Source organism: Cornus florida, unplaced genomic scaffold (assembly GCF_030987335.1).
Source record: "Cornus florida cultivar Cherokee Brave unplaced genomic scaffold, ASM3098733v1 CherokeeBrave_3.0.0_Hap2_Chr03, whole genome shotgun sequence".
NCBI classification, from domain to species: Eukaryota; Viridiplantae; Streptophyta; class Magnoliopsida; order Cornales; family Cornaceae; genus Cornus; species Cornus florida.
In genome coordinates, this window is record NW_026775573.1 from 2,195,903 (window position 1) to 2,223,295 (window position 27,393).

A 27,393-nucleotide genomic window follows, 5' to 3' on the forward strand; every position below is an offset into this window, starting at 1 on the left:
GAGAAATTTTTCGATGGTCCTTATTAATATCATTTCCCTCTCTTATTCCACTGTGTGCATATGCGTGTGAAAGATCTACTATGAGCTCGAGCCAGCAGGATAGACGAGTTCACACACATATATTATACAGAGGAAATGAGCAACATATACTATATATCAACATCTGTATGCTCCAATGCGTTGTTAGGAAACGAAATCGTCTGAATGCAATCTACATGTGTGTGCGTGTGTGCCTATATATATATATGTTTATATCTTCGTCCCTTATCTTCCTTTGTCTCCATCAAACTCTGCCTTGGCGAGATCGCAACTCATCCGCCTCCTACTGTGAACCGTTAGTTCCAAAAATCACTCTGGCGAAGACCACAAGGTTTCAATTTTACCGTTTGAATAATGCTACCAAACAAAGGCGTGACCTTGGCCACTCCGAATGAAGGAGACCCTTTGGATATTTGTCACATATTAACTGTAATTTCAACATCCAAAATAAGCTTTCAATGTTTGGAAATCGAAGTACAATCCATATGTTCCCTTCAATGTCATATATTTTCACTACTACTTTTTTGCCCTCGTTGTCTTGATTTCAGTTATCCTTTGTTTGGGGTCTCATTCTTTGATTCATGGAAGCTTGCAAACCTCCATCGCCACCTTCCAAGGTAACCCTTTTTCTTATTTGTATATATGCCTGTGTTAATTCATAATTTACCGAACAAATTGTCTGTTTATATATATATGTGTGTGTGTATTTTTTCACAATTTTGAAGTGCTGTAGTTTGAAACATTGATGTGTAGCATTGAATTCCTGTATTCAATTGGGTTAATAGAATAATCATATTTGCCTGAAAATGTCATTCTCACTGTTGGAGTTCTTTCAAAGAGATATAACAATGGGATGTTGGTGTTTTTGTTACTTGTTTTCTTGTGTCTGTTAGCTTGATATGTTGGTGATAATATCATAATAGCACTACTTGGATCTATGTTGTTTTTGAATTGTTGTGTGCATATGTGCCGCACGGGCAAGTACTAAACTTTTCATTTGGAACATGGGGGTCATAGTTTTCTCAGGAACATGGGAGTGTAATTTACCAACAAAGTTGTGATTTCAGTATATGTTGTTCCTTTGGTTAGGCGTGGAGGGCCAATTTGCTTATTTCTTTTTTATATATATCTGGCTTGTCATTTTTATAAATGGCTTTATTTAGAAATGGTAATCTTTTAAGTATTTCCCCTACGTAATGGATTCTGATATAGAGGAGAAGACTGTAAAGAGTTTGAAGGTATACACTGATCAAGTGACCAAGGATGGTACATAACCAATTGAAACCAACTATTTTAGGGGTCTATGGCTCCTTGTTACGGGGTGATGCTTCGAAGTTTTTTGCATTTCGTTCTACACTGCATATAAATAAATCCTGGATGGGTCGCTAAATATGGTTAGCATCTAATGAATGTCGGTGGAAACTGGAATAATGCTAGCTTAAGAAAGCCTGACAGTGATCCCAATCCTCAGTTGTGTTTAAAGCTCCATTTTCTTAGCTTCATTGTGATCATCATTTTTAACCTCCACGTGCTTGCGAAACGCCCCCAAACATGTCCTAAGTTTTGGGAAAAATGCCTTTTTAATCTATAATTTACTCGAGAATTCTGTAATTGCTACATGTCATAACTCCATTTCAAGGGCAAATTCCTTAACTATGTAACTGTGATTCATCTAAGAGCTCACCTGCCTTTTCAATTGAAATATAATCACGTAACTTTGGCTGCATCAACAAACTAAACATAATGTTTTGATATTTGCAAAGCAATTCTAGAGATTTTCAGAGGTACTCATAATGTCCATAACAATGCAACAAGTGTTGAGTATGTAAATGACATTAATCTGCTGCATAATCTTTGCTACTCTTCTTCCTTCTTTGTGGGGTTTTGGATATCATCTTTGTGTGTGTGTGCAAGCATGTATGCATTAGCCTGATTCTTCAACTTTGCAGATTGTCTGATGCACAATACTCTTTTGAGGAGAGTACTCCCTGAGACACTACTTGATCGCAGAATGATTCTCTGATTTTACCACGTGTATATAGTCAGTCTTGTTTTACTATACAATCTAAGAAAGTTGAGATTTTCCTGCAGCGAATGGATCAGCAAAGGATTGACTCAGAGGGTCCATACCGTCTTCTACACTGTTCAAGTAAAGGTGACAAAGGGGGTGTGATGCAAGAGTTAGAGAAAGGAGTAGAGCCTAATCTGGGGGACTATGATCAGAGAACAGCACTTCATTTAGCATCCTGTGAAGGTTGCACTGAGATTATTGTCCTACTTCTTGAGAAAGGAGCTGATGTGAACTCCACGGATCGCTGGGGTCGCACTGTAAGTTCATGTTGATATTTGATCGTTGAATATCATAAGATTGGTATTATGACGATAGTGAACCAACATTTTGTGTTAGAAGATATTGACATATATTTTAATTGGTAGTGTATTTGTCCCGAGATGGATGTATGTGCTAAGACTGTCACTGTTGGCAATTGTACAGTATTGGCATTCTAGCTTTTCTTTTTATCTAGAAAAATGAAAGTGTGGTGTTTCTGTGTCACACTGTCACATGATTGATCATTTTTTGCTATTCTGCTGTATATTCTCTGGCCCACTAAATATCATTCCATGGTCACTACAAATATCAAATTTGCAGTAATTGATTTTACAACTTTTCACTTGTTAAGTGAAAAGCAAAGAGGGAAGCTGGAGAAAACAAGAAATAAAGGGAAAAGAAAAGTCAAAACAAAGTATGAGAAGGAACCACACCTTGTTTTCTTGTACAACTATTACCTTCACTGATCTTTACCTCATCCCAAAACATAAACGGCTGGATTAAAAGATCAAATGCTTTGAGTTTTTCTCCTTGTAGATTTTTAATGATTAACATAAAATTTTAAATTAGTTATTCAATGCATAAGTCCATCCGTCTATCTGTATGTATGTAGAGACGTATGGATGCCATGATTTATTGTATAGTATCGTTCCTTATAATTTTACTTATGTTTCTTGACCTAATTTGTTGATTCAATACTCAATAACTCCTACCAATCCAATTAAGTATCTCAATGGGCCACAAACCTTATTTCACTGGTTTTTGGCATTGCAATTGTGCAGAAGTTTAGGACCATATTGTTATAATTTTTCGAAATTGGTTTTTAGAAAAGAAAAAAGGTTAGAATGATTTTAAATGGGAACCTCTGGTAAATGTTTTCAGAAACTGTTTATGATTACTTGAAAATGACCCATTCTCACTAAAAGAAGTTTTATTTCGAAACTCTTGTCCATTTGAAAATTAAAATGATCTGAAAAGTATATTTGTAGTTTTTCATGATAAAAAATTTCAGGAACAAAAGTGACAAGAATGAAAAACAATAAATCGCCCTTTAAAATGTCCATTTTGTTTCCAAATGAGTAATTTTATTTTCTGTTCTCTTATAGAGGACATGAACATGATCCCTTGATTTGATCCCTTGGTTTTTTAGTTTGTCTGACAATATTACTTGCAGCCACTATCAGATGCTCGTACCGCTGGCCACGAGGAAATCTGCAAAATTTTGGAGGCACATGGTGGAACTGATCCGGTAGTTTACTTTCCCAACATCTAAATTTATTTATTTAACCCTTTGTGTCTATGTATCTGTATGCAACGAAAAATGCTCTTACTCCTTGAGTATACTTTCATTCACATTTTGTTTTGAATTGTTTATGCATGTGCGGCCAAAAAGCTCATCAAATATCATTGCACAGCTTGATTATGTGGGGAATTCAATTAAAATCTTAAAGCCCTTTTCCCTACTGAAAAAACTGAAATGAATGAGAAGACAGATAGAAGTGGAGTGACCTTTTCTACTTTTAGTTCTATAATTTTTTTCCCCTAATGCATTGAATGATCACATGGATATCTGAAAGTGGGTGGTCTATGTCAGGATTACAAGGGTCTTAGCTGTGATTTGTTTATTAACATTAGAAGGTTAGATGAAATGTTTATAGCATACCTTATTAAAGACTTCCATGTCACAGTGTCAGTGGCTGATTATATTGAAGTTTCAGTGACTTCTTGAATATAAATGTGGTTTTTAAACAAAGGAAGGACTTTAGTGATGTTAGTGAAATACTAAGGCTCTGTTTGGTTTGCGTTTTGTTTCCGAAATAAAACAAGTGTTATGTTGTAGAGAGTTTTGAATAGCAATCGGAAGCATGTTTGGTAACGTCATTTGTTGCAATATTTTAGGAAGAAAAAAAACATGAAGATATGTTTGGTAAAAAGTGTTGCAAGTTTGAAAAATATAATGGTTAGTTTAAAAATGTCATTTAAGAAATTTTCAGAAAATTTTACTGTTCATCGCTACAATACCCGTTGTTATAGTGCTGAAACACATAAAAACACTAAATTGGTGTTTCGATTTTTGGTCACTATTCACGAAACATTTCAGCACTATGCAAAACAAAATATTTTTTACCAAACACATTTTCCACTGTTCATTGCTACAGTACCAACAACAACAAAAACACAAAAAACAAAACACGAACCAGACAGGCCCTAAAATGTGAGTTCAGCCTTACACTTGTTGCCAATACGGATACATTCTGATTTTAATCAAGGAACATTCCCTCTAATTTACTGTTTAAAAGAACAAATTTATTCATAAATCATATTCTTTATCATGCAACAATTGGTGTTTTTATCTATAGGGTTACTTATGTAAAATACCAGGTGCCTTCATATTAAAATTTAAGCCTTTTACTGCCCTTTTCAGTGAGAGATTTGTTTTAAAATTTAAAGATTCTTGACATGGAACTTGGTAATAGTTGGTCAAATGCTGTAATAAATCTTATGTCTATTTAGTTTCAACAGATAGGTATAGAAAAGTCACAAGGAACTGTGTTGCATGCAAATAATCTTACCTAAAATTGATCCAATTGGAGGTCAATAAAGTGCTCGATTTTTTTTGTTATTATTATAAGGAACTATTTTTTAACATTTAAAGGTCTAAAATTAATGTTATTATTTTATAGTTTAGTTATGTAAGAAACATTATTAATAACTTATTGGATATCGAATTGATGGGAGCCCAAAGGCATTATGTTCAATTCTGTGCATACACCAGTTGCTGAGCCTTTCAGGTTGATATTCTGGGTACCTTTCTAGAGTTATTGCCATGAAGTGAGCATTGATAAATGAGTTAATCATGCCTTTTGAATTAGTGTGAAACAAAATCCAACTGAGAATTGCCTTTTCAATCAAATATTCTGTGTAGTTGCAATAGGAATTGAGTTTTTAATTGTCAAAGTCTTGTTAATTGCACATTTGAAAGTGTCAAGTTTGGTTCTTCTTTGTGATAATCAGCGTCGACTTACTTTTTTTCAGTAGGTATTAATTATATACTTATCCATTTTCTTGGGACAGGTGGGTCTTGACTCCCAGAATCCATGTTATGAAATTGATCACCAGGAAGTGGACATGAATGTTGCAACTCCTATTGGAGAAGTAATTTCTCTTTCATGAAGGCAAATATTTATTGTGAGACCACCTAAACCTTTACGCAAAAGGCGCTCATTTGAGACATTCAACCTTCTTTACTGGTCTTCTTTTAATTAACCAACAGGGTACATTCGGTGAAGTTTATTTAGTGAGGTGGCGTGGTACAGAAGTTGCTGCAAAAACAATTCGTTCTTCCATTGCGTCAGACCAGATGGTGAAGTGAGTGTCATCTTATATTTCTAACTTGCTTTCATATTTTTTCGATATTTGGATAGTTTTCTTGTGGTTCAAAAATTGAAGCTTTCCCATTGTATCACACTTACATCTGATGCATAGGATTATATTTTGTATTTTTAGTAACTTTAGAAAAGTAATATTGAGAGATAAAATGTGTGAACTCTAACTGTAATACCGAAGAAATCATCAACTGTTTGATTTTTCTTCATAGGTCAAACACATAAATGAGTGAAAACTTTGTTGTGACAGCGGAAGCACTTGCACATCAAGATCCCATAAAAGATACTAAAGCAATCACACACAAATACAAGATATAACGTGGTTTGGCACAAATTAGCCTACGTCCACAGATGGAAGAGATTTCACTATAATGCATAGAGTTACTACAACGATAGAATACCACCATCGTGCACATGCCTTTTCACAATGTACCACCAACGAGCCTGTCTCACCTTTGTTTTTTTCTACTCTGCCATTCCATAAACCACATCTCTACAGGATGTGTGAGGTAGAGGATTTGGAACCCTCACACACCCAATCAACTTCCCCTACATCTCTCTCAATCTCGTAAGTCTCAACTCATAACCTAGGTACCTATTTATAAAATCCTAAACCCAATTCCTTGGAGGCCAAGACTTGTCTAACAAGAAATTACTTAACAAAATACAATTCTAAAATAGTAATCTAATTAGACTAGGAATTTGAGACACAGTTCCTAACAAACTTAAGCACGAAGAGTCAAATTCATAAAGCTTTCTGAATGGTATTTTCAAAAGGATTTTTTCATTTATGTTCTTACTAATAGTTCTAGTTTTTTATTCCCGATAATGTAGAAGCATTTTATATAAAGCTTACTTTTTTAAGAAATAAATGAAAGTTTTAGTGCAACTGCTTTTGTTTTGATTACATTTTGAATCAGAACTACATTGTACTGGTAACTTTCATCTTTTATTTATTGTTCTTTATTTATGAGCCCATTCTTTTACAGGAAAAGTTTCTTGAAGGAACTGGCTTTGTGGCAAAAGTTGCGCCACCCCAATATAGTGCAGTTCCTTGGTGTTTTAAAGGACTCTGACCGCTTGATCTTTCTTACTGAATATTGCGGCAATGTGAGTTTGTCTTATAAGTTATTATTTGGAGTTTAATACGCTGATGTCTCCTTTTATTGAAATGCTAGGGAAGTTTGTATGATGTTATGAGAAAGAAAGGAAGAATTGATTCATTGACAGCTGTTGCTTATGCCTTAGATATTGCAAGGTATATTTTCTAATATATGCACTCAATTGAAAATATTTCTATTGGCAGAAATCTTTGTAGAAGCGTACTTCAGTGAGCAAGCATTTTTATGACAAATTCCTCTTTCCTATACAAAGCTGAATTATGTCAATGGATGTAATGATTTTCTTTCTCCCCTATCATACATATTTTAATCTAAATTGTTTAGGTATTGATATAATGCCAGCTGAACCAGAGACATTTTATCTAAAAGTGAAAATGCAATTTTCAAGCATTTAAGCGAAGATGAACATGCTTGTGGTCCAATTAGAATTGAATATGAGAATGAGCTTGTAGCATCATAAGCTCTATAGACGACTGGTTATCCCATGACAAGGACATTAGATTTCTGGAAACTATTAGAGATAAGTTCTTGCTTTAATCCTTCAAATTGTCTCCAGGTGCACAGCAGTTTGACTTTCACCCCTACGACAGACAAGTAAATATCAAATAGTTTATATTAAATACATATTACTTAGTAATTATGATATGAGTTCTTCTAAACCGATACGGAAAACATACTCCCGTCCCTCTTATTTATAGGTACTCGGTGAATAACAGTGTTAATTTTATATTTTATATGTATATATATAAATATATATATATATATATATATATATATATATATATATATATATTTTGTGTGTGTATGGGGTAGATGATACTGTTACTTGGACATTATTTGGATCATTCATGTTTTAATTGGCTATTTGCTTGCAGAGGTATGAATTATCTGCATCAGCATAAACCTCACGCTATAATACACCGAGATTTGACCCCAAGGTATTTGCAATAATTTAGGATATATTAATAGGTTAGATGATATGAATTTCCTGCTGTCCTTTTTCATGCTGTCTATCTATCCCAAGGTTCCTGACAGTTTTCCTTGTTTTGTGCAACTCTCACAGAAATGTATTGCAAGATGAAGCAGGACACCTTAAAGTCACGGATTTTGGCTTGAGCAAAGTTGCAGAGAAAAAAGATACTCGAGGTTATAAAATGACTGGGGGGACAGGATCATGTATGTTCAGCCAACTTTGCTAAAAGTTTGCATTTCTAAAATTTCAGTATGTGCTCTGACGCTAGTATGACATTTATCAGTTCGTTACATGGCTCCTGAGGTTTATCGCCGTGAATCATATGGGAAGAGTGTTGATGTCTTTTCCTTTGCCCTAATAGTACATGAGGTAATTTTAGTTGAATCTGTTGTAGTCTGTGATAAATTTTCTGAGCTTAGAAAGTCTTATTCGTGAAACGTTTGTTAGATCTGCTTATTATCTAGAATTCGTTGCATTAACATTAAATGGCAAATTAAGCTGAAGAGTATTTTGTATGTCGCAAGTAATTGTGTTTCTTCCACAGATGTTCCAAGGGAGACCATCAAATATTGCAGAATCTCCAGAGAAAGTTGCAGACAAGCGAGCATATGAAGATTCCCGACCTCCTCTCTCTTCATATGTTTACCCCGAGCCAATCAAGATGTAAGCAACTATATTTTCTAAGGCTACTGCACTTGTTTACCACAGTGGATAGTTATAAGACTGACATTTTATGAATAGTTGCAATTATTACACCCAAATATAAACCGTACCTGCTTACAAATAGTTGCCTCGTTCTAAGTTATTATTCTGAGAAAAAACAAGTAAGGCAAATATAGTGGCTTTGGCTGATAAACAAGAAAAAGAAAAAAAGAATATAGTGGTATTGGAATGTAATATGTCTATGGTCTACTGAGGACATTTTTCCCATAATCGCTTCAACTGTATCTTCCAAAATTGATTACTTTGTCTCCAAGTGAAATTTATACTGAATTCTGGTGCTTAATGGAAGTTGTTTAGTGAAATTGTTCGAGGCACACCCTCTTCAACCAAACACGAACGCATCATTTAAAATGTGGTTTACCCCAATGAATGCCTTCCTCGTTCTTATCCATTCAGTTCTAGTACAAGTACTTTGATTATTTGAATTTTGAAAAGGATTAATTAGATATTAAAAATATTGATTTCTTCATTGATGACTTTTAGTATACAAATAAATATATGCTTTGTATGATGGTCATGATTCTGGTTGCAGGCTTCTTCGAGAGTGCTGGCATAAGAATCCAGACTGCCGACCTTCATTTGAAGATATAATTTTACAGCTGGAGAATATCCAAGAGAGTCTGCAATACAAGAAAGGAATAGGAGCCTGCTGTAGTTGTGCTATTTTATAAGACAGACAAGTTTATAGCAATGTTTATACTTGATCTGTACTTTTCCTTTTATATTCCATGTGTTTTTCAGAGACAGAGACTGATGAACCTGTTTAAAATGCTAAGCAAGGCTTGGGAGTTGGTGTAGAAGTTGAATTTGTCTAAGAAGCACTTCTTTGGTGATATTAGGGCTTTGCACCCAATGATAGACAACAATGGTGATATTGATTAAGCTATGAGCTATGGCAGTGAATGCTTTTTCATGGAGTTTGCAGGGCAAGACTTTGTATCATTCTTGTATGTATAAATAAGAAGGGTACGCATCTTTTTGTTTGGAGTTTGCAGTGCAAGAATTTGTATCATTCTTGTATGTATCAATAAGAATGGTACATCTTTTTGTTTCACTTCCAATCCTTGAATTGTTATATAAATAACATTTATGATACATTTGCCCAAGTTAATGTATTTGGAACTTTATAGATTTATCACCGAAGGTTGTAATTTAGCGATAATTTCTCACTTTCTAAGTAAAAGTTTGATGATTCAAGTTTATGTAAAAAAATAAAAAATAAATAAAATAAAATAAAATAAAAAATATTGACAATTGAAGTTGGCTTCAGAAAAGGGAGTGATGTTATCATGGTAGATTATTAGAGTTTCGAAGAACATATTATATCAATGTTCTAGCATCAAAAATCTCTCTTCAAAATGAATTATTAGTATTGCCAAAACTTGATTTCAAATTTCAAGCTTCAAATACATGCTGTGCATTGTAAAACTCTCTGTTCTGAATAATTACCACCCATTTGGTAATATTTCCATAAAATCAAAATCTCTCTTTGAAAGTAATAATACATGTTTGATATAGTTTTATGAAAACGCTCTGAGCCTGTGAATAATAACCACCAATTTGGTAATATTTCCATAAAATCAAATTATATCTTTGAAAGTAATAATAGTGTGTTTGATTCAGTTTTATGATAGCAGTTTTGACTATCAACTACATAATTTCGTACTATTTTCATTTTTTCATATACAAAGCTTTTTCTTTTTAAATTTTTAATTATTTTTTTTTTCCCATAAAGTTTGGAACTTGAAGAGAGCTGAATTTTCTGTTCAAAATTTTATGAAAAATGATGGATCACTCTAATCTATTTGTTAGGGATTTCTATTTTTTTTTTTTTAGTGAAAGGGACCACATTTGACTCATGTTTTTTTTTTTAGGGGGGTAACATGCATGTGGTTTCAAATGTCATATTTGTCCTTAATTATTTAATTCAATTAATTTACAAAAGATCAGTCATACTAATTGGCAAATCTACTCTTATCATTAAACCTCTTTATCATAATCTTTAACTCTCTCGGTTTTTTTTTGGATTCATTAGTACCTAGCCCCGACACTCCCTCTCTCTCTCTCTTCCCGATCTTGAACAATTTTTTTTTTTTTTACTCTGGTGGTGGTTGTTGTGGTATGGTTGTGGTGGTATCTAGATTATCAGGTGTTTCAAAATTTTTATTTTTATTTTTTCTATTATGGTGGTGGTTTTGGTAGAGTCTGGGTGTGTTGGTGATATTATCTTAGTGTTAGCCCCTTGACGGATTTAGCCCTGTAACACTTAGTATGGTGGTGGTTTTGGTGGTATTTGGAACATATAATTATAGGTTGGCTATGGCTGTTTTCAATTTTTTTTTTTTTTTGTACTACAGTATTTGGGTGTGGTGGTGGTGGTTATGCTGATGTATAATTATCTGACTATTTAAAAAAAAATATATTATTATTTTTTATTTTTATGTTGTGGTGGTGGTTATGGTGGTGTACAATTATCTAACTATTTAAAAAATACATTTAATTTAATTTAATTTTTTATTTTTTATATTGTGGTGGTGGTTATGACAGTACAAGTATTATTATATATAAACCATCTTTATATGTATAGAAGAGTTTAAGAAGTTAATTAAATCTACTAAATTTAGTTAGGAGGTTAAATTTGTAATTTTATAATTTAAATGGAGTTATTGACAAGTTAAAGGGTTAAAAGTTAATTTCATGTCAGTACACATTTTTTAAACCTTAGGGGGGCTTAATGTAAAAAAAAACCATTGTTGGTACGCTGAGTGGCATTGACCAAAACCTCAGGGTGTCAATGCAATTTACCTGAGTTTATTTGCCGGCCTAGGGTTTTGCTCTTCACATTCACTCCTCTGCCCATGAACAATTCTTTCCTTGGTTTGCTATTGTTCATAGACCGATTTTCTTCCGTCATATTTTCACTTGGATTTGGTTGTCTGAGTTTGTATTTATCCAAATATCTATAGAAAAGTATATATATGCTTGATTGTTATGACAACAGTCTGTTAATTGAAAAGCCGTGTAGGTGGGGTGGTGTGGGAGAGGATAGAGAGAGAATATTGAGAGCGAGGAGAGAGAAAGAGACGTTAAAGAATTTCCAGGGCGGAAGATTTATCATTATTCTCAACTGGGTCTCAATCAAATTTCAAAAGAATGCATCTTCAAACATTCTCATTTTCAAACTACAGTCTCAGCCCAATAAATTTCTCACCTTCTGCCTATTTCTTCATCCCCAAACAGACCAAACTCGTTTCCACCTCAAGCTTCAAACCTGGGTTTTGCAATTTGGTCAAAAGGGTGTATAAATCACCGACTGGTTTGAGAAGTCATGGTGGTATGGTTGGTGTGAGATGTGAAGGTCAAATTGATGATGGGGTTTACATGAGGAGGTGTGTGGAGCTTGCAAGGAAAGCAATTGGGTGTACCAGCCCTAATCCAATGGTTGGATGTGTAATTGTGAAAGATGGGAAGATTGTTGGTGAAGGTTTCCACCCAAAAGCAGGGCAGCCTCATGCTGAGGTAAATCCAGATTTGTTGCTCAAAAATGATTTTTTTTTGGAGAAGCATTTCTAACAATGTGTATTGTATTTTTCGAATTGTTAGTTTATATATCCAAAATGCAATTTACACATGACTCTAATATTTAATGTTTAATGCTTAATTGGTTAATGATTATAATAATTGATTATTTCTATGTGAATTGTATCATGTTCATGTAAATTTTAAATGTTGAATTGGTTGATTTTGTTTAAAAGAACACAAAGGATGAAGAAATAACATTTAGATGTTGAGAGTAGCATTTTAGAGGGGGAATCAACATTTTCCTTTGATTTTGTGTATAGGAATGCAAATACTGTTTGTTGCCCATGGTTCCATCAGTAGAGAAGGGTTTTAGGTTGTTGCAGCGCATTCCCCCTTCTATTGTTTCTGCAGCTGCTTTGGATTGTAACCTCTTTGTTAATCAATATTGTTCTCATTGCCTGAAAAAAAAAAAACAAAAATTTGCTCGATAAAGGAAGTTTTACTTCTTTTTTTTTGGTCAGTTGGTCTATGGAACTGGTATTTTTCCAACATCTAAGTTTTAGTGACAAAGGAATTTCTAGGGAGGTGAGGGATGCGACTCTAGTTTTTCATATACAGTTTCTACTGAATTATTTAAATTAGGAGGTGAAATTCTGCAGGTTTTTGCTCTGAGAGACGCAGGGGATTTGGCTGAGAATGCAACAGCATATGTGAGCTTGGAGCCATGTAACCATTATGGGAGGACTCCACCGTGCACTGAATCACTGATCAAAGCCAAAGTGAAAAAGGTGGTGATAGGGATGGTGGATCCAAACCCAATTGTGGCATCAAAGGGGGTCGATAAATTACGAGGTTCAGGAATTGATGTGACTGTGGGTGTCGAGGAAGAATTGTGCAAGAAGCTTAATGAACCCTATATCCATAAGATGCTGACAGGAAAGCCCTATGTTACGCTCAGGTAAAATTATCATTTCCAATTTAGTAGGAGCTCTTTGGTTTAATATCACTTCTATTCATGTTCATTCATTGGTTCCATTCCTATGTCATGGTTAGCTTCATAGTCCATATATTATAGTTGATTTATCTATTGTTAATGTGTTTGTGACTTACTTGCCAGAAGAATACTGATTGACTTTATTCTCTAGTAAACATATTATATGGACTTTCAATGGTGAAATTTTGCCTATTTTTACTCATCTATAAAAATGGTAAAATTCATGATTTAGAATTTAAAAAATGGTGTGTATTTTAAGTAGGATTAGTACACTTAATTGATGTTCTCTCACTGACCTGCAGATACTCCCTTTCAGTCAATGGCCATTTTTCAGATCAGCTCGGGGAAGAAGCTGTGAGGTCCGGTGGATACTACTCACAACTGTTGCAAGAATATGATGCAATTATACTTTCCCCCACCTCATTTACCGAGAAGTTCTCATTCCCAGCATCCAACGAACCTGGAGCTAATCAACCTCTTCAGATTCTAATAGCAAGAAATCCTAGTTCACAAATTCAAATCCCAAAGGCAACTTCTAAGGTAATAATCTTCACCGACAGAGAGACGTCTTTGGAACCAGAATCCGCTCAAAAGAGCATTGAAACCGTGGTTTTGGATGGGATAAATTTGGAAACCATTCTGGAATATTGCAAGAGTCAAGGACTGTGCAGTGTTTTGCTGGATTTAAGGGGGAACACTGTCGATTTTGAAGAGATTCTCATGGAGGGTTTTGAGCAAAATTTATTGCAGAAGGTGGTTGTGGAAGTGTTGCCAGTATGGGACGGAATCAAGGAAGAGAAGCTGCCCTTGGCATTAGAGAATCTGGGGCAAAGGATAAAATTGAAGAATCTAACATCAGGGATCTCAAGCCGGAGTGTTTTGCTGGAAGGATATTTTTGATGAACGGATTGGATCCTTGTAGAGAGAAGAAAATATTCTTAGAACTAAACGAATCAGGTTTAATTTAGACGACGATTGTGTTTTTAACAGGGATCCTGTTGGCTTCAGCCAGGAAGAGAGGAAATGCTGTTGGCTATGGACGGAGCTCTTTCTATATTCCATTCCTTCCTCTGCTCGAGAAGATGTGTGAGAGAGAGCGTCTCTTGACCATCAAAATACCTACGTGGTATTTTTCGGATATTTGAGGAAGCATCGTCCCCATTCAAGAACATAGAATTATACTGACCTTAGTTATGCCCTGCAATGTTTAACATGAATTTTACTTTGTGCATCTCACCAGCATTCTGGATATAATGTTGAATTGCCTTAGCAGAACCCTTCAACTGCTGCTGGGCCTTAAAATTCTTGAATAAGATTCATTGGAATAGCTGTGGATCCAAGAAATGTTGCTTCCTCCATTGCTATACTGGAAAACATAAGTTTCATTAATTACTCTTGTATTTTCAAAATTGGTTACTTTAAGTAGGCTAATGGCAACAATTTTGACCAAAAAAAAAAAAGGGAAATAAAAAAAAAAAAAGGAAAAAAATAACTAGTGGCGACAATTGAAATAAAAAGGAAAGAAATAAAGGCAATAAAAAATATATATATATATACTACACGTATATGGATTGAGGGAGGAGAAACTAATGAAAAATGATTTAAAGGTAATTTTGTCTTTAAAAGGTGAATTTTTTTTTTTTTAAAATAAGTTATATTTTTCACGTTTCTTGAGAATAGAGAAAGAATAATTAATGAGACTTAAAATAGACAATGAAAAGAGCGACTGTGAAAAGACAATTGCATAATGAGGAGAGCGACTGTTCTTGGCATTCCTCATTGTGTAAAATAACTTGTCGAAAATTGATTGACAAGTTTTTTTTTTTTTTTTGTTAGATTATATATATTTTTTTTCTTTGTAAATATTTTACAACAACTAAATATCAAAAAAAAAAAAAAAAAAAAAAAAAATTTCTTGAAATTTTTTTTACATCCAACAGCCTCATTGCTAAAGGCTGATTTTCTTCAAGTGCCACCTTCTCATTCTGTCTTATTGAAGAAATATAAATGAACAAAAATTATAAAAGCTTACCTGAATGGATAAGCCAACACTGCATATCCTTGACAATTGCAGAGAGAATCTGCATCTTCATGCTGGTTTTGTTATCTAGAGAAAATTTTCAAGTATATAAAAAATTATGGACATTTTTTTTTTTTTTTTTTTTATATGGATAATTGCAAATTGCCCTGCCAATAACTTTTCTCATGTAGATTGTACTAGGTAGACCAATGGAACTCAAGGTGTTAAAAACTCAAATTCTTCCTAGCATTTCATCTGATGATCTTTTTGACATTTCTGAACAATAAATTTTTAAGCTGTCAAAGAGATGGTTCAACGTTCAAATGGACTTGTCACTTGCCAATTTTTTGCCCCCACTAATTTCTTTTACATAATGTAGAAATTCAATAAAAGTCAAAATATTTCAATCCATTCACGATTCCTTTTACATCATGCAAAATACACATTCAATAAAAATTAAAACAAGTCAACCCATTTATGATAGTGCGATTATTATTCATCAACTATCACAATCATAGTAAGTTTTATATATATATATTTTTAATTGAATAAATCAGTCACATAAATTTTCTTTATTCATTCTGTTATACTCTTACGATATCGTATAAAATAAATACCCCCTCCATCCCACGGTAGATGGGACAGAGGGAGTTAATCTTTACATTTGATAGTTTTAAATCGTTTTGTCGTTTTATTATTTTTTTATTTTAAAATCATTTATTATTAGCTATTGTTGGTCGGTGGAAGAAAAATAAGAATGATTTAACTTGGGACAACCTAAAATTTTCAGTTGCACTTGTAACCAAACACTTCCTAAATTCCTTTCAAGTCTTACTGGTTCGCAAGTGCTCCAAGAAGTCTCGCATAAATCAGCCGTCCTTTCTAGTCCTCGTAAGTTCTCTGTGAATACCAGAAAAGAAAAGCGACATCCATGGAAGAACCTAGACCTCCTCAAACCACACCACCCACTCAACCCTCAATTCCAAACCCGTCAAACACAGCCCAAAACCTCCCACCCCATCCTCCTCCTCCTCCTGTTCCACCCAAGAACAAGAAGAGACCGCTCGACAGCAATGCGAACCTCCAGAACTCCAAGTACTTCAAGATGCGAGCAGTCCTCAAAGACCTTCGACCACATTTCATCGAGGTACGGTACAAATCCGTTCAAGAAACTTGAATATCTACTCAGAATTCGATCTTTTTCACTATTTATTCTAATTCTGTTTCTGGGTTTTTCTTGTTGAACTCTGTAACTTAACCCTTCCCTCTGTTCTGATTTCGAAATATTTTCGCAGTAAAAGTTGAAATATTGATTGACTGATTTGGATCTTTTAGTGGGTTCTTTATGGGTTTTTTATTTTTATTTTGATGATTATTGATATGCCTTGTCCCATTTTTTTGGTTATGTGTGAGAATTTTAAGTTAATTTTATTTCTAGGGTTTTTTTTGTTAATGCATGATGATAGTATGATATAACACTTCATTTCCACTTCTTATTTGTTCTGATCTCGATATCTATTTGCAATAAAAGTGGGATCTTGATTGACTGATTTGGATCTTATAGTGGGTTTTTAATGGATTTTTCTTTTGATGATTCTTGATATGCCTTGTCCCATTTTTTTGGGTATGTGTTAGCATTTTAACTGAATTTAATTTTAGAGTTCTTTTGTCAGTGTATGATGATGGTATGATATAACACTCCATTTCCACTTATTATTTGTTCTGATCTTGATATCTATTGGCACTAAAAGTGGAAATATTTATTGACTGATTTGGATCTTTTTGCGGGTTCTGTATGGGTTTTTCTTTTGAAGAATCTTGATATGCTATGTCCTATTTTTTTTGGGATATGTGTTGGAAATATAACTGAATTTATTTCTAGGGTTCTTTTGTTAATGTATGATGGTATGATATATTTATACAACACTTCCTTTCCGCTTCTCATCTTCCATACATGTCCTTTTAGTGTCTTTTAGTAATCTCTATCATCTTTGTAGTTATTAGTACTTGAAATTATCTGGATTCTGTCTTGTAAACTTGTTTGTATCGCGGTGGGGGTGGGTTAGGAAGTGTACTTTTGAATTCCCATTTGTGGGAATTTGATGCTGTTTAGGTTAGGAAGTGGACCTTGTGGTTCATAGCTGAAAAAATTAGGTTAGGAATTTTAGGCAACATGGAGCATTAGGGAGGTTGATTAAAGTAGTGGACTAATGGGGGCTATTCTTTGAAGATACAATCATAAATAGAACTTCAGGATTCTTTCATTTAAAGCTAATTTGTCAATGGATAGGTATTCCATAAATGAAAATATAGTTTCCATCGATACATAATGTTCTATATAAAGAACTCCATAGTGTCAACATGTTTTGAGCATTCAACATGAACCGGGGATTAGTACGGGCAAGTGACTTACACTGCAACAAAGTCACAATGCAGGGTGTCTTTTTGAAATCTAAGTTGAACATCTGGATTCCTTTTTTCAAACGAATTGGGGCATTGAAAATATCAAAAGGACCTGACCCCTGACAGAATCCAATACAATATTTTTTTTAAGAGCTCTTCAATCTTAAGGAAAAAGGAAATCAACTAACAAAATGGTGCAGTGTCGTAATTTCTAAGGAATATTATAATGTTGTTACATTTAATGCTGTTGGTATGAGTGATTCTCAATAGATTCTTTTAATGTTACAATTTCTTCATTTACTTGGGATATCAAGTATAATGATCCTGAATTTTCTTTTGTTATGTTGAAGGTTCTACGGACCCCTGACTTCCAAAATTGCAAGGCAGCTCATGAAATTCGAGAACGTAAGTTTTTTGAGATGTATTTAGACTTCCACATAGTTGAATAAGTAACTGTATGTGCAATGCATGTGTTCTTTTTGGATATATACTTGGCTCGCACAAATTTTAACTCCCACTTGGAATGGCTTGTAACAATCTCACATGCCTTAGATATACCAAAGGTGAGGATGTGTTTCATTCTTACCTTGTTACTTTATTCTGCCTTGGACAGAGAAATTGATGCCTAACACTGCCTTTGGCGGCTGATACATGTGTCTAACATCCATGTTTTATACTGGCATCCATACCAATAATTTGATACGTTTTCTTAAGCTTCTGTGTGTCATTGTTGAGATGGTCCATTCTAGTACTTAACCCATCCAGTTTGGATTTAAAGCAAAATGTGGGGTCATACTGTAAATCCATTTTCAATTCTAGGAAAAGATTATGAAATTTTTTATTATTCATTTGTATTTGTTACTTGCAATATTTAATTTTTACTCTTGGTTTCTTCTATTTTAATTCCTATGGTCAGCATTCATATTTTACATTACATGTATTTGTTGTTGTTGTTTTTTTTTATCTTTTCTCCATGCTACCTAATATATATTTTAGCATCTATATCCATAAACGTTTAACAATAAATAACATGACACTAGGATCCAAGGATACATAGAAATGTTATGCAGATAGATCACTTGTGTGGAACGTAAACTTCTCACTACTTGCGTGGGGCATGAAAGCATGCACACGCCAGAGCTCATGTGTGGAACCTGTGTGGCATTGTTAGCTGGTTGCTCCTTTAAGTCCTGCAATTATCTCATTTTTACATGGTTGAAAACATTTTAGCACTGATGTTTGCATGGTACCAAGTGTCCAACAGCGGAAGGAGCCATTAATCTCTCACGTGACTTTTAATAGTTAAGCAAAGACATGGACATTGGTTATGTTGATTTCATGAGATATTGAGATGGGCTTACACCTTACATACATTTACTTTGTAATTTGCAGAGATGAATCTTCTGATGGATCTATACAAGGAGATGACAGCAGAATCAATCACGATCAAGAAGTGTAAGAATGTGACACGAGAAGATCAGCCTTTACCTAGTGATGTCCAGGATGGCAAAGACACCAGAGGACCGCACCAAAACGTCAAGGCAGCGGAAGAGAAGCCTGTTCTGTTGGGGAGTATATCTGAGATGCGGCAATCCGAAGATGGTCGGATTGTCGGGACATATGTCATTGGAGGATCAGCTTTTGGTTGGAATTTCATCACTTTTCCTGGCAATAAATCAGTCTATTATGGCAGAACAAAGGAGTCATTCCGGACTGCAAATGTAACTCCTCCATAAGGCCCCATTCGTAGCAAGCAAAGAACTCTCTCTCTCTCTTTCCCCTTGTTGGCTGTCATGGATGAAAAATGCTTGTTAGGAGCTCCCCATATTGTTAATGGGGGGAGGGGGATTTAAATAGATAAACTGTATCAACTGTAAAAGTTGTAAATCTTTCTTTGAATGATTGTTAAACCATTTTAGTTTTTCTAATCCTCAAGTCTAGTACATTTTTTTGGTCATTTTTCCTATTTGTTTGACCTTTGCTAGCATTTCTGATTGCTTTTAATATACTTTCTTCGTGGTAAAACTAAGATGACACACTTATTTCTATGGATGAATTAGGAAAGAAACCGCATCAAAGTTGTTTATTCTGAAATTTTCTTTTCATGCCCCCTTGAATACTAGCATCCCAAATACAAAAAGTGAAACTCGCTTTTGCAAGGTCGCAAATGGAGGAGGAAGTTTTCTATTTGAGCAAGTGCAGTATGAGGATATTCTGAACTGGTGCCCTCAGCCATTTGCATAAAGGGACCTTGATCTTCTCCTGAGTGGTGGTGTAGTTCCAACATAGGCTCAATGGGGATTATTGCGAAACCCCAACACAAGGCCCGTGATGAGCTTCGTGTGTCTATGCACTACAACGACGTGGTTTGGTGCACATGATCTCTATGCATGCAGAGGAGGGTGATGAGCTTCGTGTCTATGCACTACAACGACGGGGTTTGGTGCACATGATCTCTATGCATGCGCAGTAGGGTATCACTCGTGCGATCGGAGCTTAGTGAAAGTATAATTTTTTTTTTTTTTTTTAGTTGGAGAATTGTGAATGACATCCAAAAAATGGCTATAATTCTCTTTCGCAGTACCATTTCAGGGGTCTACTTGAAAAAGGAGCGTAAAAGCTTAGGCAAAGCTTACTGGGATGCAAAGATATCTGCCAAAATAAGTAGGCATCTTTTAATGGATATATATATATTTTTTCGAACTTTTGATTGATAAATTAAACAAATTAACTGAACTTTCTTCAGTGCTTTTTTTTTTTTTTTTTTTTTTTTTTTGTGATTCTGGACACTGAATCTTTTGCATCGCCTCTCGTAAAAAAAATACATCTTACTTAACATTTAGAAAAGATTTCTAATTTTCTATAATCCATAAAGTGTGATCTGTTTTAGGGAAATAAATATTTAAATATATCAATGTCAACCATGGCAGACAACAAGGGGTCCATAGCTCAGTGGTAGAGCATTTGACTGCAGATCAAGAGGTCACCGGTTCGAACCCGGTTGGGCCCTTTTGAAATTACCTATTTTTTTGGTTTTAATCTTATTCAGAAGCAAGCCATGTTAGCTTGTAAACAGCCATATTTGGGCCACAAATTAATGAATCACTCCACTGTGTATTACATAAACAGCCATACCTCCTTACAATCCTTTTTTCCTCTTTCTTTTTTACTCCGGGTGCTGGAATGGGCAAAACTAATCTATCAAGGTCTAAAACCACATTTGAACTCCGTAACTTAAAATTTTACCTTTATTCGTCAGAGTGCATCAATTATGCCATCAATGTGTGCCATTAATCAACATTCTAAAGACGAGAGAATTGTGTTAGATGAAAGGCCTAATGATTTGTTGATTTCTTATGTGTGTTTGAGCTCATATCGGAAGAAAATTTTTTTTTAATATGAGTACAAAATTTTCACACCATGTTTTCAAATTCTATAACTAAAATAATTGTGCGTCTGTGTATTGTGTATAAGACAATTAACTAATAATTACAAATTTATCACCACCAATAAATAATTGAATGTCTGTACAGTGTGCATAAGACAACTAGCTAATAATCATAAATTTATCACCACTAATAAATAATTGTCCGTCTGTAATGCATAAAATAACTAACTAATAACTATAAATTTTATCACCACCAATAAATATTTGTGCTCCTGTATAGTTTGTATAAGACAACTAACTAATAACTATAAATCTATCATCACTAATAAATAATTGTGCACATTGCTAACTAATAACAATAAATTTATTAATTAAAGAGTGCAAAATTTTTATAAGCACAAAATAAAAAATGAAGAGAACAGCTTACAAGAGTACAGAAAACACTGCAGCTTTTTTTATATTCATTGTTTATATAGTTACTAAAATTTAATAGATTACAGATGACAAAAATATGTGGAGATGAGGTGACTATATATATACTACATATATATAGGAGGCTGAAGCACAGGCTACCAGGAGTCGCCGGCTCTGCGATGGGGTTGCGACAGCGTTGATGAGAACTTGGGGTAGAGTCGTTGGCTCAGCGATGGAGTTGCGATTGAATAAAATCTAGAACAATACATGCGGTGAAGTTGTAGGAGTAGCAATGAAGATGCGATGGTGGCAATATTGACGTTGGCGGCGATGGTTCGGCTAATGGTGGCAGTGAAGAAGCTGGTGATTCAGAGGGGTATATATATATATATTTACACACACACACACACGTATGTACTGTGTATAACATATATGTCTATATAAAAAATTTAATTTATTTAATTTATTTTATTGTAAGGTACATCATTCAATTCATCGTTCAATTTCTTCAAAAGTTCTTATTTGCACAAATTGAAAAATGTAAGGGAGTTTATTGAATGAGAAGGGGCTTATTGCACATTTTATATATAACAAGAGTGATTTTTCCACTTAATCTTAATTTAAATTATAAAATATGAAAACTCTTAAATGAAGTTTTTATCCATACACACTCATTACATATATATATATATATATATATATATATATATATATATATAGGTCTGGTTGGTGGATGTCGTGGCCGGCCGAATCTTTGGGGTCGGTCTAGGTGTATGGTGGTTTGAGAGAAAATTAGATTTCTTAGATGGGTTGTACCCGGGAACCTATTTAAACTTATTTGATTGAAGGGTATTTAAGTCAATTGTATTTATCAATTTTATATTAAAGGGTAATAAAGTCAATTTATTATTGTCAAGCTGTCTTTATCAATTTTATTAAACTTGAGGAGATGTAATTGTCCAAAAATAGACTAATTTGTATCTGTTTGTCTTTATACCAAATCTCGATGGGTGTTATTGTAATTTATCCTAAAATAAAATACCATTTGAATTAATTTAACATCCGGTGAAAAGAGCCAAAGGACAAAGGAGACGACATCAAAAAGATCACGCACATCCAGTAACTACCCTCTCTCAAACACACACCCACGCGCGCACACCCACAATTTTTTTCGTTTTAATTTTTTCCAATCACTAATTTGGAGTTTTGTGTGGTGAATTATATAAACCTCTAAAGTTTTAATTTTTCCTTTTAGTTTTTAATTTTTACCTATTTTTGATTTGGAGTTTTTTTTCTTTAATTTGATTTGGATTAACCTCTAGGGTTTTATAGTTGAATTATTTTTTATTGTTTATTCTCAATTATTGAAATACCTCATTAGGCGAAACCCTTTGGGATGTTGCAAATTGGCCTCTACGCAGTTGAATGATTTTTTTATTTATATTTTATTTTTTATTAAGCAAGTTGAATGAATTTATTAATTTGATTTCTAATTTTAAATTCTTCTACTAATTTTTATTCTCACTTTTTTTTTTCCTAAACGACACCAAAACAATACTTCCTGTGCATAGACACGCATGCACACAAACCCACAATTTTTTTAATTTTTTCTTTTAATTTTTTCCCAATTGCTAATTGGAGTTTTTTTGTAGTTAATCTTTTATCAACCTCTAAGGTTTTAATAACAAAAAGTATGGCACTGCTAATTATCTTGATTGCGGTACTTTTGGGTTCCAATTTGCGGTGATTATGAGCAGTGGTGGAGTTCGTAGGTTCACCGATCGGCGGTTAGATGAATGAGACGTCATGGGTTGTTTAGAGCACTATTTGCCGGTGGGTTATTTGAAGAACTATTTGCCGGCGTTTGATAATCGGAGTTTTATTTCTTTCACAGAGAAGCGTGTGAAATTATTAAAGAGATTTATTTCTTCACAGATAAGTGCGTAAAATTATTAAAGAGAGAAGTACGTAATTTATATGACAGGTAGTTTCAAGAATATATTATACATGATTTCACATGAAAGAGTTGACTGGTCACCTTCAATAGCTTTCTTCCCATTCTCTTGCACCTCTATTTTTCTTGGCGGCAGGGTTTATGCATATGTATGTAATATGTATATATATGTACCGGGCAGCCCAATACTTTCTCCTACAATACAACAAGGAGTAAAGGTATTTCAAGCCATTAATTTATAAATAATATATATACGCTATTATTAAAAAAAGTTTTTATTAATTAATCTATATCTATCTATATATATATATATATATATATATATTATTATTATCTATCTATATCTATACCTATATATATATATATATATATATTTCATAAAAAAGTCTCATTAAATTATTTAATTATTCATACCATAATAATATATTTTTTTGGCTTACTCTATTTCTTAATATTTTACAATTTCTTTTCATAAAAAAGTTTAATTACTTTATATAGTTATTCATACCATAAGGATACATTTTTTTGGCTGTTGCAATTCTTGAACTTTTAACACGAGTACAACAAGTTCTCATTAAATCATGTAATAATTCATACCATAATGAGACATTTTTTTTTGGTTGAAAAATGTAAAGAGTCTGCTAGCTTGATTTGAGAAGTTCTCTAGTTACAGTAATGGAGAATTATCTATATCTTTTAATTGGCCGAAAAGGAAAGCAAAGCTTCCCTCTTTGATGTTTTATTTGCTTCTCTCTTTTGATGTTTTATAGCTATGGTGTTTTTATCCAATTGTTCATTACCAATTCTTTATGACTTGCATATTCTTTCTTATACATGGTAACAATATATTCTAACATTTATGCCTTGAACTTTTAGAGACATTACTTCAACAAATGAAAATGGACCTTGTTGACCAACCCTCAAGGTTTTGATTGGAATTTTGGAGGGAAAGTGGATAATGAGCATTAACGGTTAGTACATGTTTTTTAATCATGACAAATTTATAATCAAATATTAGCATTTTAAGCTTTTTTCCATGTAAATCTTTTAACTAATCTCTTGTTTGCACTTGACTATTTTATTTAGTTTCTTTTTTTCTTGGTCCCTTTTTATGGTTTTGTAGGAATTAAGGCTTGCGTGAAAGCCATGGAACATGTTGATGGAAGGATTATGAAATTAGCGTTGACATCTATGGGATAAGGATGGTCCTCCTCAACTTGAAAGATTTAAAATCTTAAACAAGGTCATTTCATATCTAGAATTTTAGTAAAAGATTAAAAAATTATAGACTATTGAACTAAATTTGACATTTGATTTATGATGTGTAAACTCCTTAGGAAATCCCATAGTAATTACAATTGATGTTGTATAAGTTTTTAGTTATCCTGATTTTTTAACATTTTTTTTTTTTTTTTTTTTTGAGTCACATAAAAAAGTTCATTAAAGCATAATAATTCATGCCTCATTAATAGTATAGATTATAAATGTATATATTATATATGACCTAATATTTTATGAAAAAATTTGAGGAAGCAAAAGAACATGTTTTTAATCTGATTAATTACACTACTTCATTGTTCAGATACTTCAACTCTTTTTATATATGTATATATTTAAACCATAATTTTTATATTAAAAGGATATTAAAAGTATTTTTAAATCAAATTAATTATACTTTTTATTCTTCATATTCTTAAGTATAAAAAAGGAAAATATATATATATAATATTCCCACTATTTAAAAGCAAACTCGTTCCTTCCCAAAAATTTCTAGAGCCTAATTCACATTATTCCAAACAGATATATATATATATATATATTGTAAAAGGGAAACAAAATCGTAAAAAACCCACAACTAATAGAAAAGGAAAAAGAAAACATAAAAGGGAAAGGAAAAAATGTAACATTTTTTGTTTTTAAAACACACGTCCACCAAACTTCAAACATTTTCTCTATTTCCAAATATTTTTTCTTATTTAAAATTTAGAAATTTTATTAACATATATATATCAACTATATATAATGGTTTATAATGCCTCCAGAAAGGTTAAAACAAAAAAAAATTCATTTAAGCATAATGAATCATGCCTCATTAATAGTATAGATTATAAATGTATATATTATATATGACCTAATATTTTAAGAAAAAAGTTGTGGAAGACCAAAAGAACATGCTTTTAATCCGATTAAAAGTGAGATGGTACCCATGGAATTTTCAACCTTAAATTTTATTAAAACTGTATTATTTTTATTTTGTTACTTAAAATCTCCAACCAAGTATTTCTTAACTCTTTTTTTTTCACTTTAAATTAAATTCAATTTCATTACAAAGTATTAGTAGACATTAATTACTTGAATTTCATTTCATTTTTTTAATGGTTGATAACCTTTGGAATTTTCAACCTAAAAAAATGTCATTAAAAGTAGACTACAAAATGTGTATAACCTCTTGGAATTTTTAACCTTAAATTTCATTAAAAGTTTATTATTTTTATGTTTAATGCAAAACTTTTGTAACTCTTGAAATTTCCAATATTTAATAGTATTTGATATCTCTTAAAATTTTGAACAATAACATAAAGGTATATTATATAAATAGAGGTAAAAATTACAATATCAAGCTTCAATATTGAGGGAGCAGCAAGATTAGATGTCAACAAGAGCATTACAAGTAAGGATCACAAGAAGAAGTAGTATCAAGGAGCATTTTTCATCAATTAGCTTTGGTAGTGAGGATGAAAATTCATGTGCAACAAATCAGAAGCATCAATTAGCTTGGCTAAGTTATTTGCTTGTTTTGAATCCTCTACTCAGTTTAACACATAGTGATATATTCATATTAAATTGTTTTAATATTATGCGTAGTGATGATCAAAGGATTGTTAGGTTTTGTTCAATAAATTAACAATTATTGAGTTTTCTTATACTCATGTTGAAGTACTTATTTGAATATGAGTATTTTGTTATATTCTTTCTTAGAATTATAGGTACCTTTTTTATTTTTTTGTAATGAGGACTTGAGTTTGATTGTTCATGTTATCCAGAGTCTTCAATTGTTTTGGTTTTCATTTGATTTGCATTTGTTAATTCAATTTTTAAAACATTCTTGCTTAATCTTCCTTCGTTCTGTTTCTTGGAAAATTTAGATCTAGCAAAATCCAAAGATAATCGGAAGAGAATCACAAATCCGAAGTTTCTAATTCATTTAACTGAATGGCTTGTCTATACATCTTGAGCAATTCAAATAAAATATTGAGCATTGGTTCACTTACATTTGTTTTATGAAGATAGAACAAGACGAGCTGCAAACTAGAAGGATCCATTTCCATTTCTATATGACCGTGCAATCCTAAAAACATCTCTATAATTCAGAACTAACACGGAAATTTTATATTTGTGCAGTTGAATTAATGATACGAATCTAAATTCAATATTATTATCTGAATTAATGATACGATTCTAAATTCAATATTATTATTACTGTCAAAACATTTTTTGTGATTATTTACTACTGGCAAATATAGCTTTCAACTTTTGTAACTAGTGAGTTATTAGCAATTTTTTGCAAATAGAATGATCTTTATTGCGATTAAGAAAGAAATAAATAAATACATTTGAAAGTAATCAAATCTAAAACATGTTTCTTATGCACTATCGCAGATGAAAAAATAGTTAACAAGAAAACAGACCATTTGTTTTTTTTTCATTCTTGCTAAATGGGAGTAACCTTACTTGGGAAGTATCAATTTCAAAATATCAATAAGCATAAATAACTTTAAACCATTACAAAGATGAGGAAATAGCAAACAAGAGAACAGACCATTCCTGGCTAAATGAGAATTACCTCAGTATGCTTAGATAACTTAAAACCATTACAAAGGCAAAACACACTTGTAGTACTGCATTTCACAATGTCATTACTGCAAAATATATAAATAAACCTAACACACATAAACTTATCATTTCTTTGCAAAGTCCTTACGTCTGTATCATTCAAGAAAACCTATGAAACACACAACTTATCGATTCTTTGTGAAGTTTCCACCATTCGAGCAAAATATAGCTAGCTATAAACCTTGTGTGTCATTGCCAAGTATCTCTAATCATTTTCTGTTTGAACATAAGAG

At 32.8% G+C, this 27,393-nt stretch overlaps 3 protein-coding genes and 1 non-coding gene across 5 annotated transcripts; all 4 read left to right on the top strand.

Moving 5' to 3' along the window:
* The first annotated feature begins 46 nt into the window (after positions 1-46).
* Positions 47-9,554, top strand: LOC132299016 (serine/threonine-protein kinase VIK-like). 2 transcript variants are annotated; one of them, XM_059795439.1, is made up of 13 exons: positions 47-468; positions 588-656; positions 2,131-2,367; positions 3,543-3,617; positions 5,444-5,524; positions 5,643-5,737; positions 6,744-6,864; positions 6,933-7,012; positions 7,751-7,813; positions 7,939-8,051; positions 8,132-8,217; positions 8,393-8,511; positions 9,104-9,554. In XM_059795439.1, the coding sequence occupies exons 2-13, from the start codon at positions 621-623 to the stop codon at positions 9,240-9,242; spliced, it is 1,245 nt and encodes a 414-aa protein (XP_059651422.1). In that variant the 5' UTR covers positions 47-468; positions 588-620; the 3' UTR covers positions 9,243-9,554. The 2 variants fall into 2 exon arrangements, with proteins under 2 accessions (XP_059651422.1, XP_059651421.1); XM_059795438.1 differs by having other exon boundaries at positions 47-656.
* A 1,852-nt stretch (positions 9,555-11,406) lies between these two features.
* LOC132299015 (riboflavin biosynthesis protein PYRD, chloroplastic) lies at positions 11,407-14,441 on the top strand. Its single transcript, XM_059795437.1, has 3 exons — positions 11,407-12,090; positions 12,753-13,051; positions 13,390-14,441. Exons 1-3 carry the CDS (start codon positions 11,725-11,727, stop codon positions 13,985-13,987), a joined length of 1,263 nt encoding a protein of 420 aa, XP_059651420.1. The 5' UTR covers positions 11,407-11,724; the 3' UTR covers positions 13,988-14,441.
* A 1,450-nt stretch (positions 14,442-15,891) lies between these two features.
* On the top strand, positions 15,892-19,438 carry LOC132299018 (uncharacterized). The gene is made up of 3 exons (XM_059795440.1): positions 15,892-16,254; positions 17,861-17,915; positions 18,903-19,438. The coding sequence occupies exons 1-3, from the start codon at positions 16,039-16,041 to the stop codon at positions 19,244-19,246; spliced, it is 615 nt and encodes a 204-aa protein (XP_059651423.1). The 5' UTR covers positions 15,892-16,038; the 3' UTR covers positions 19,247-19,438.
* Positions 19,439-20,448: 1,010 nt separating this feature from the next.
* On the top strand, positions 20,449-20,520 carry TRNAC-GCA (transfer RNA cysteine (anticodon GCA)). Its single transcript has one exon. It is a non-coding gene; the product is annotated as a tRNA-Cys (tRNA).
* The last annotated feature ends 6,873 nt before the right edge of the window (positions 20,521-27,393 follow it).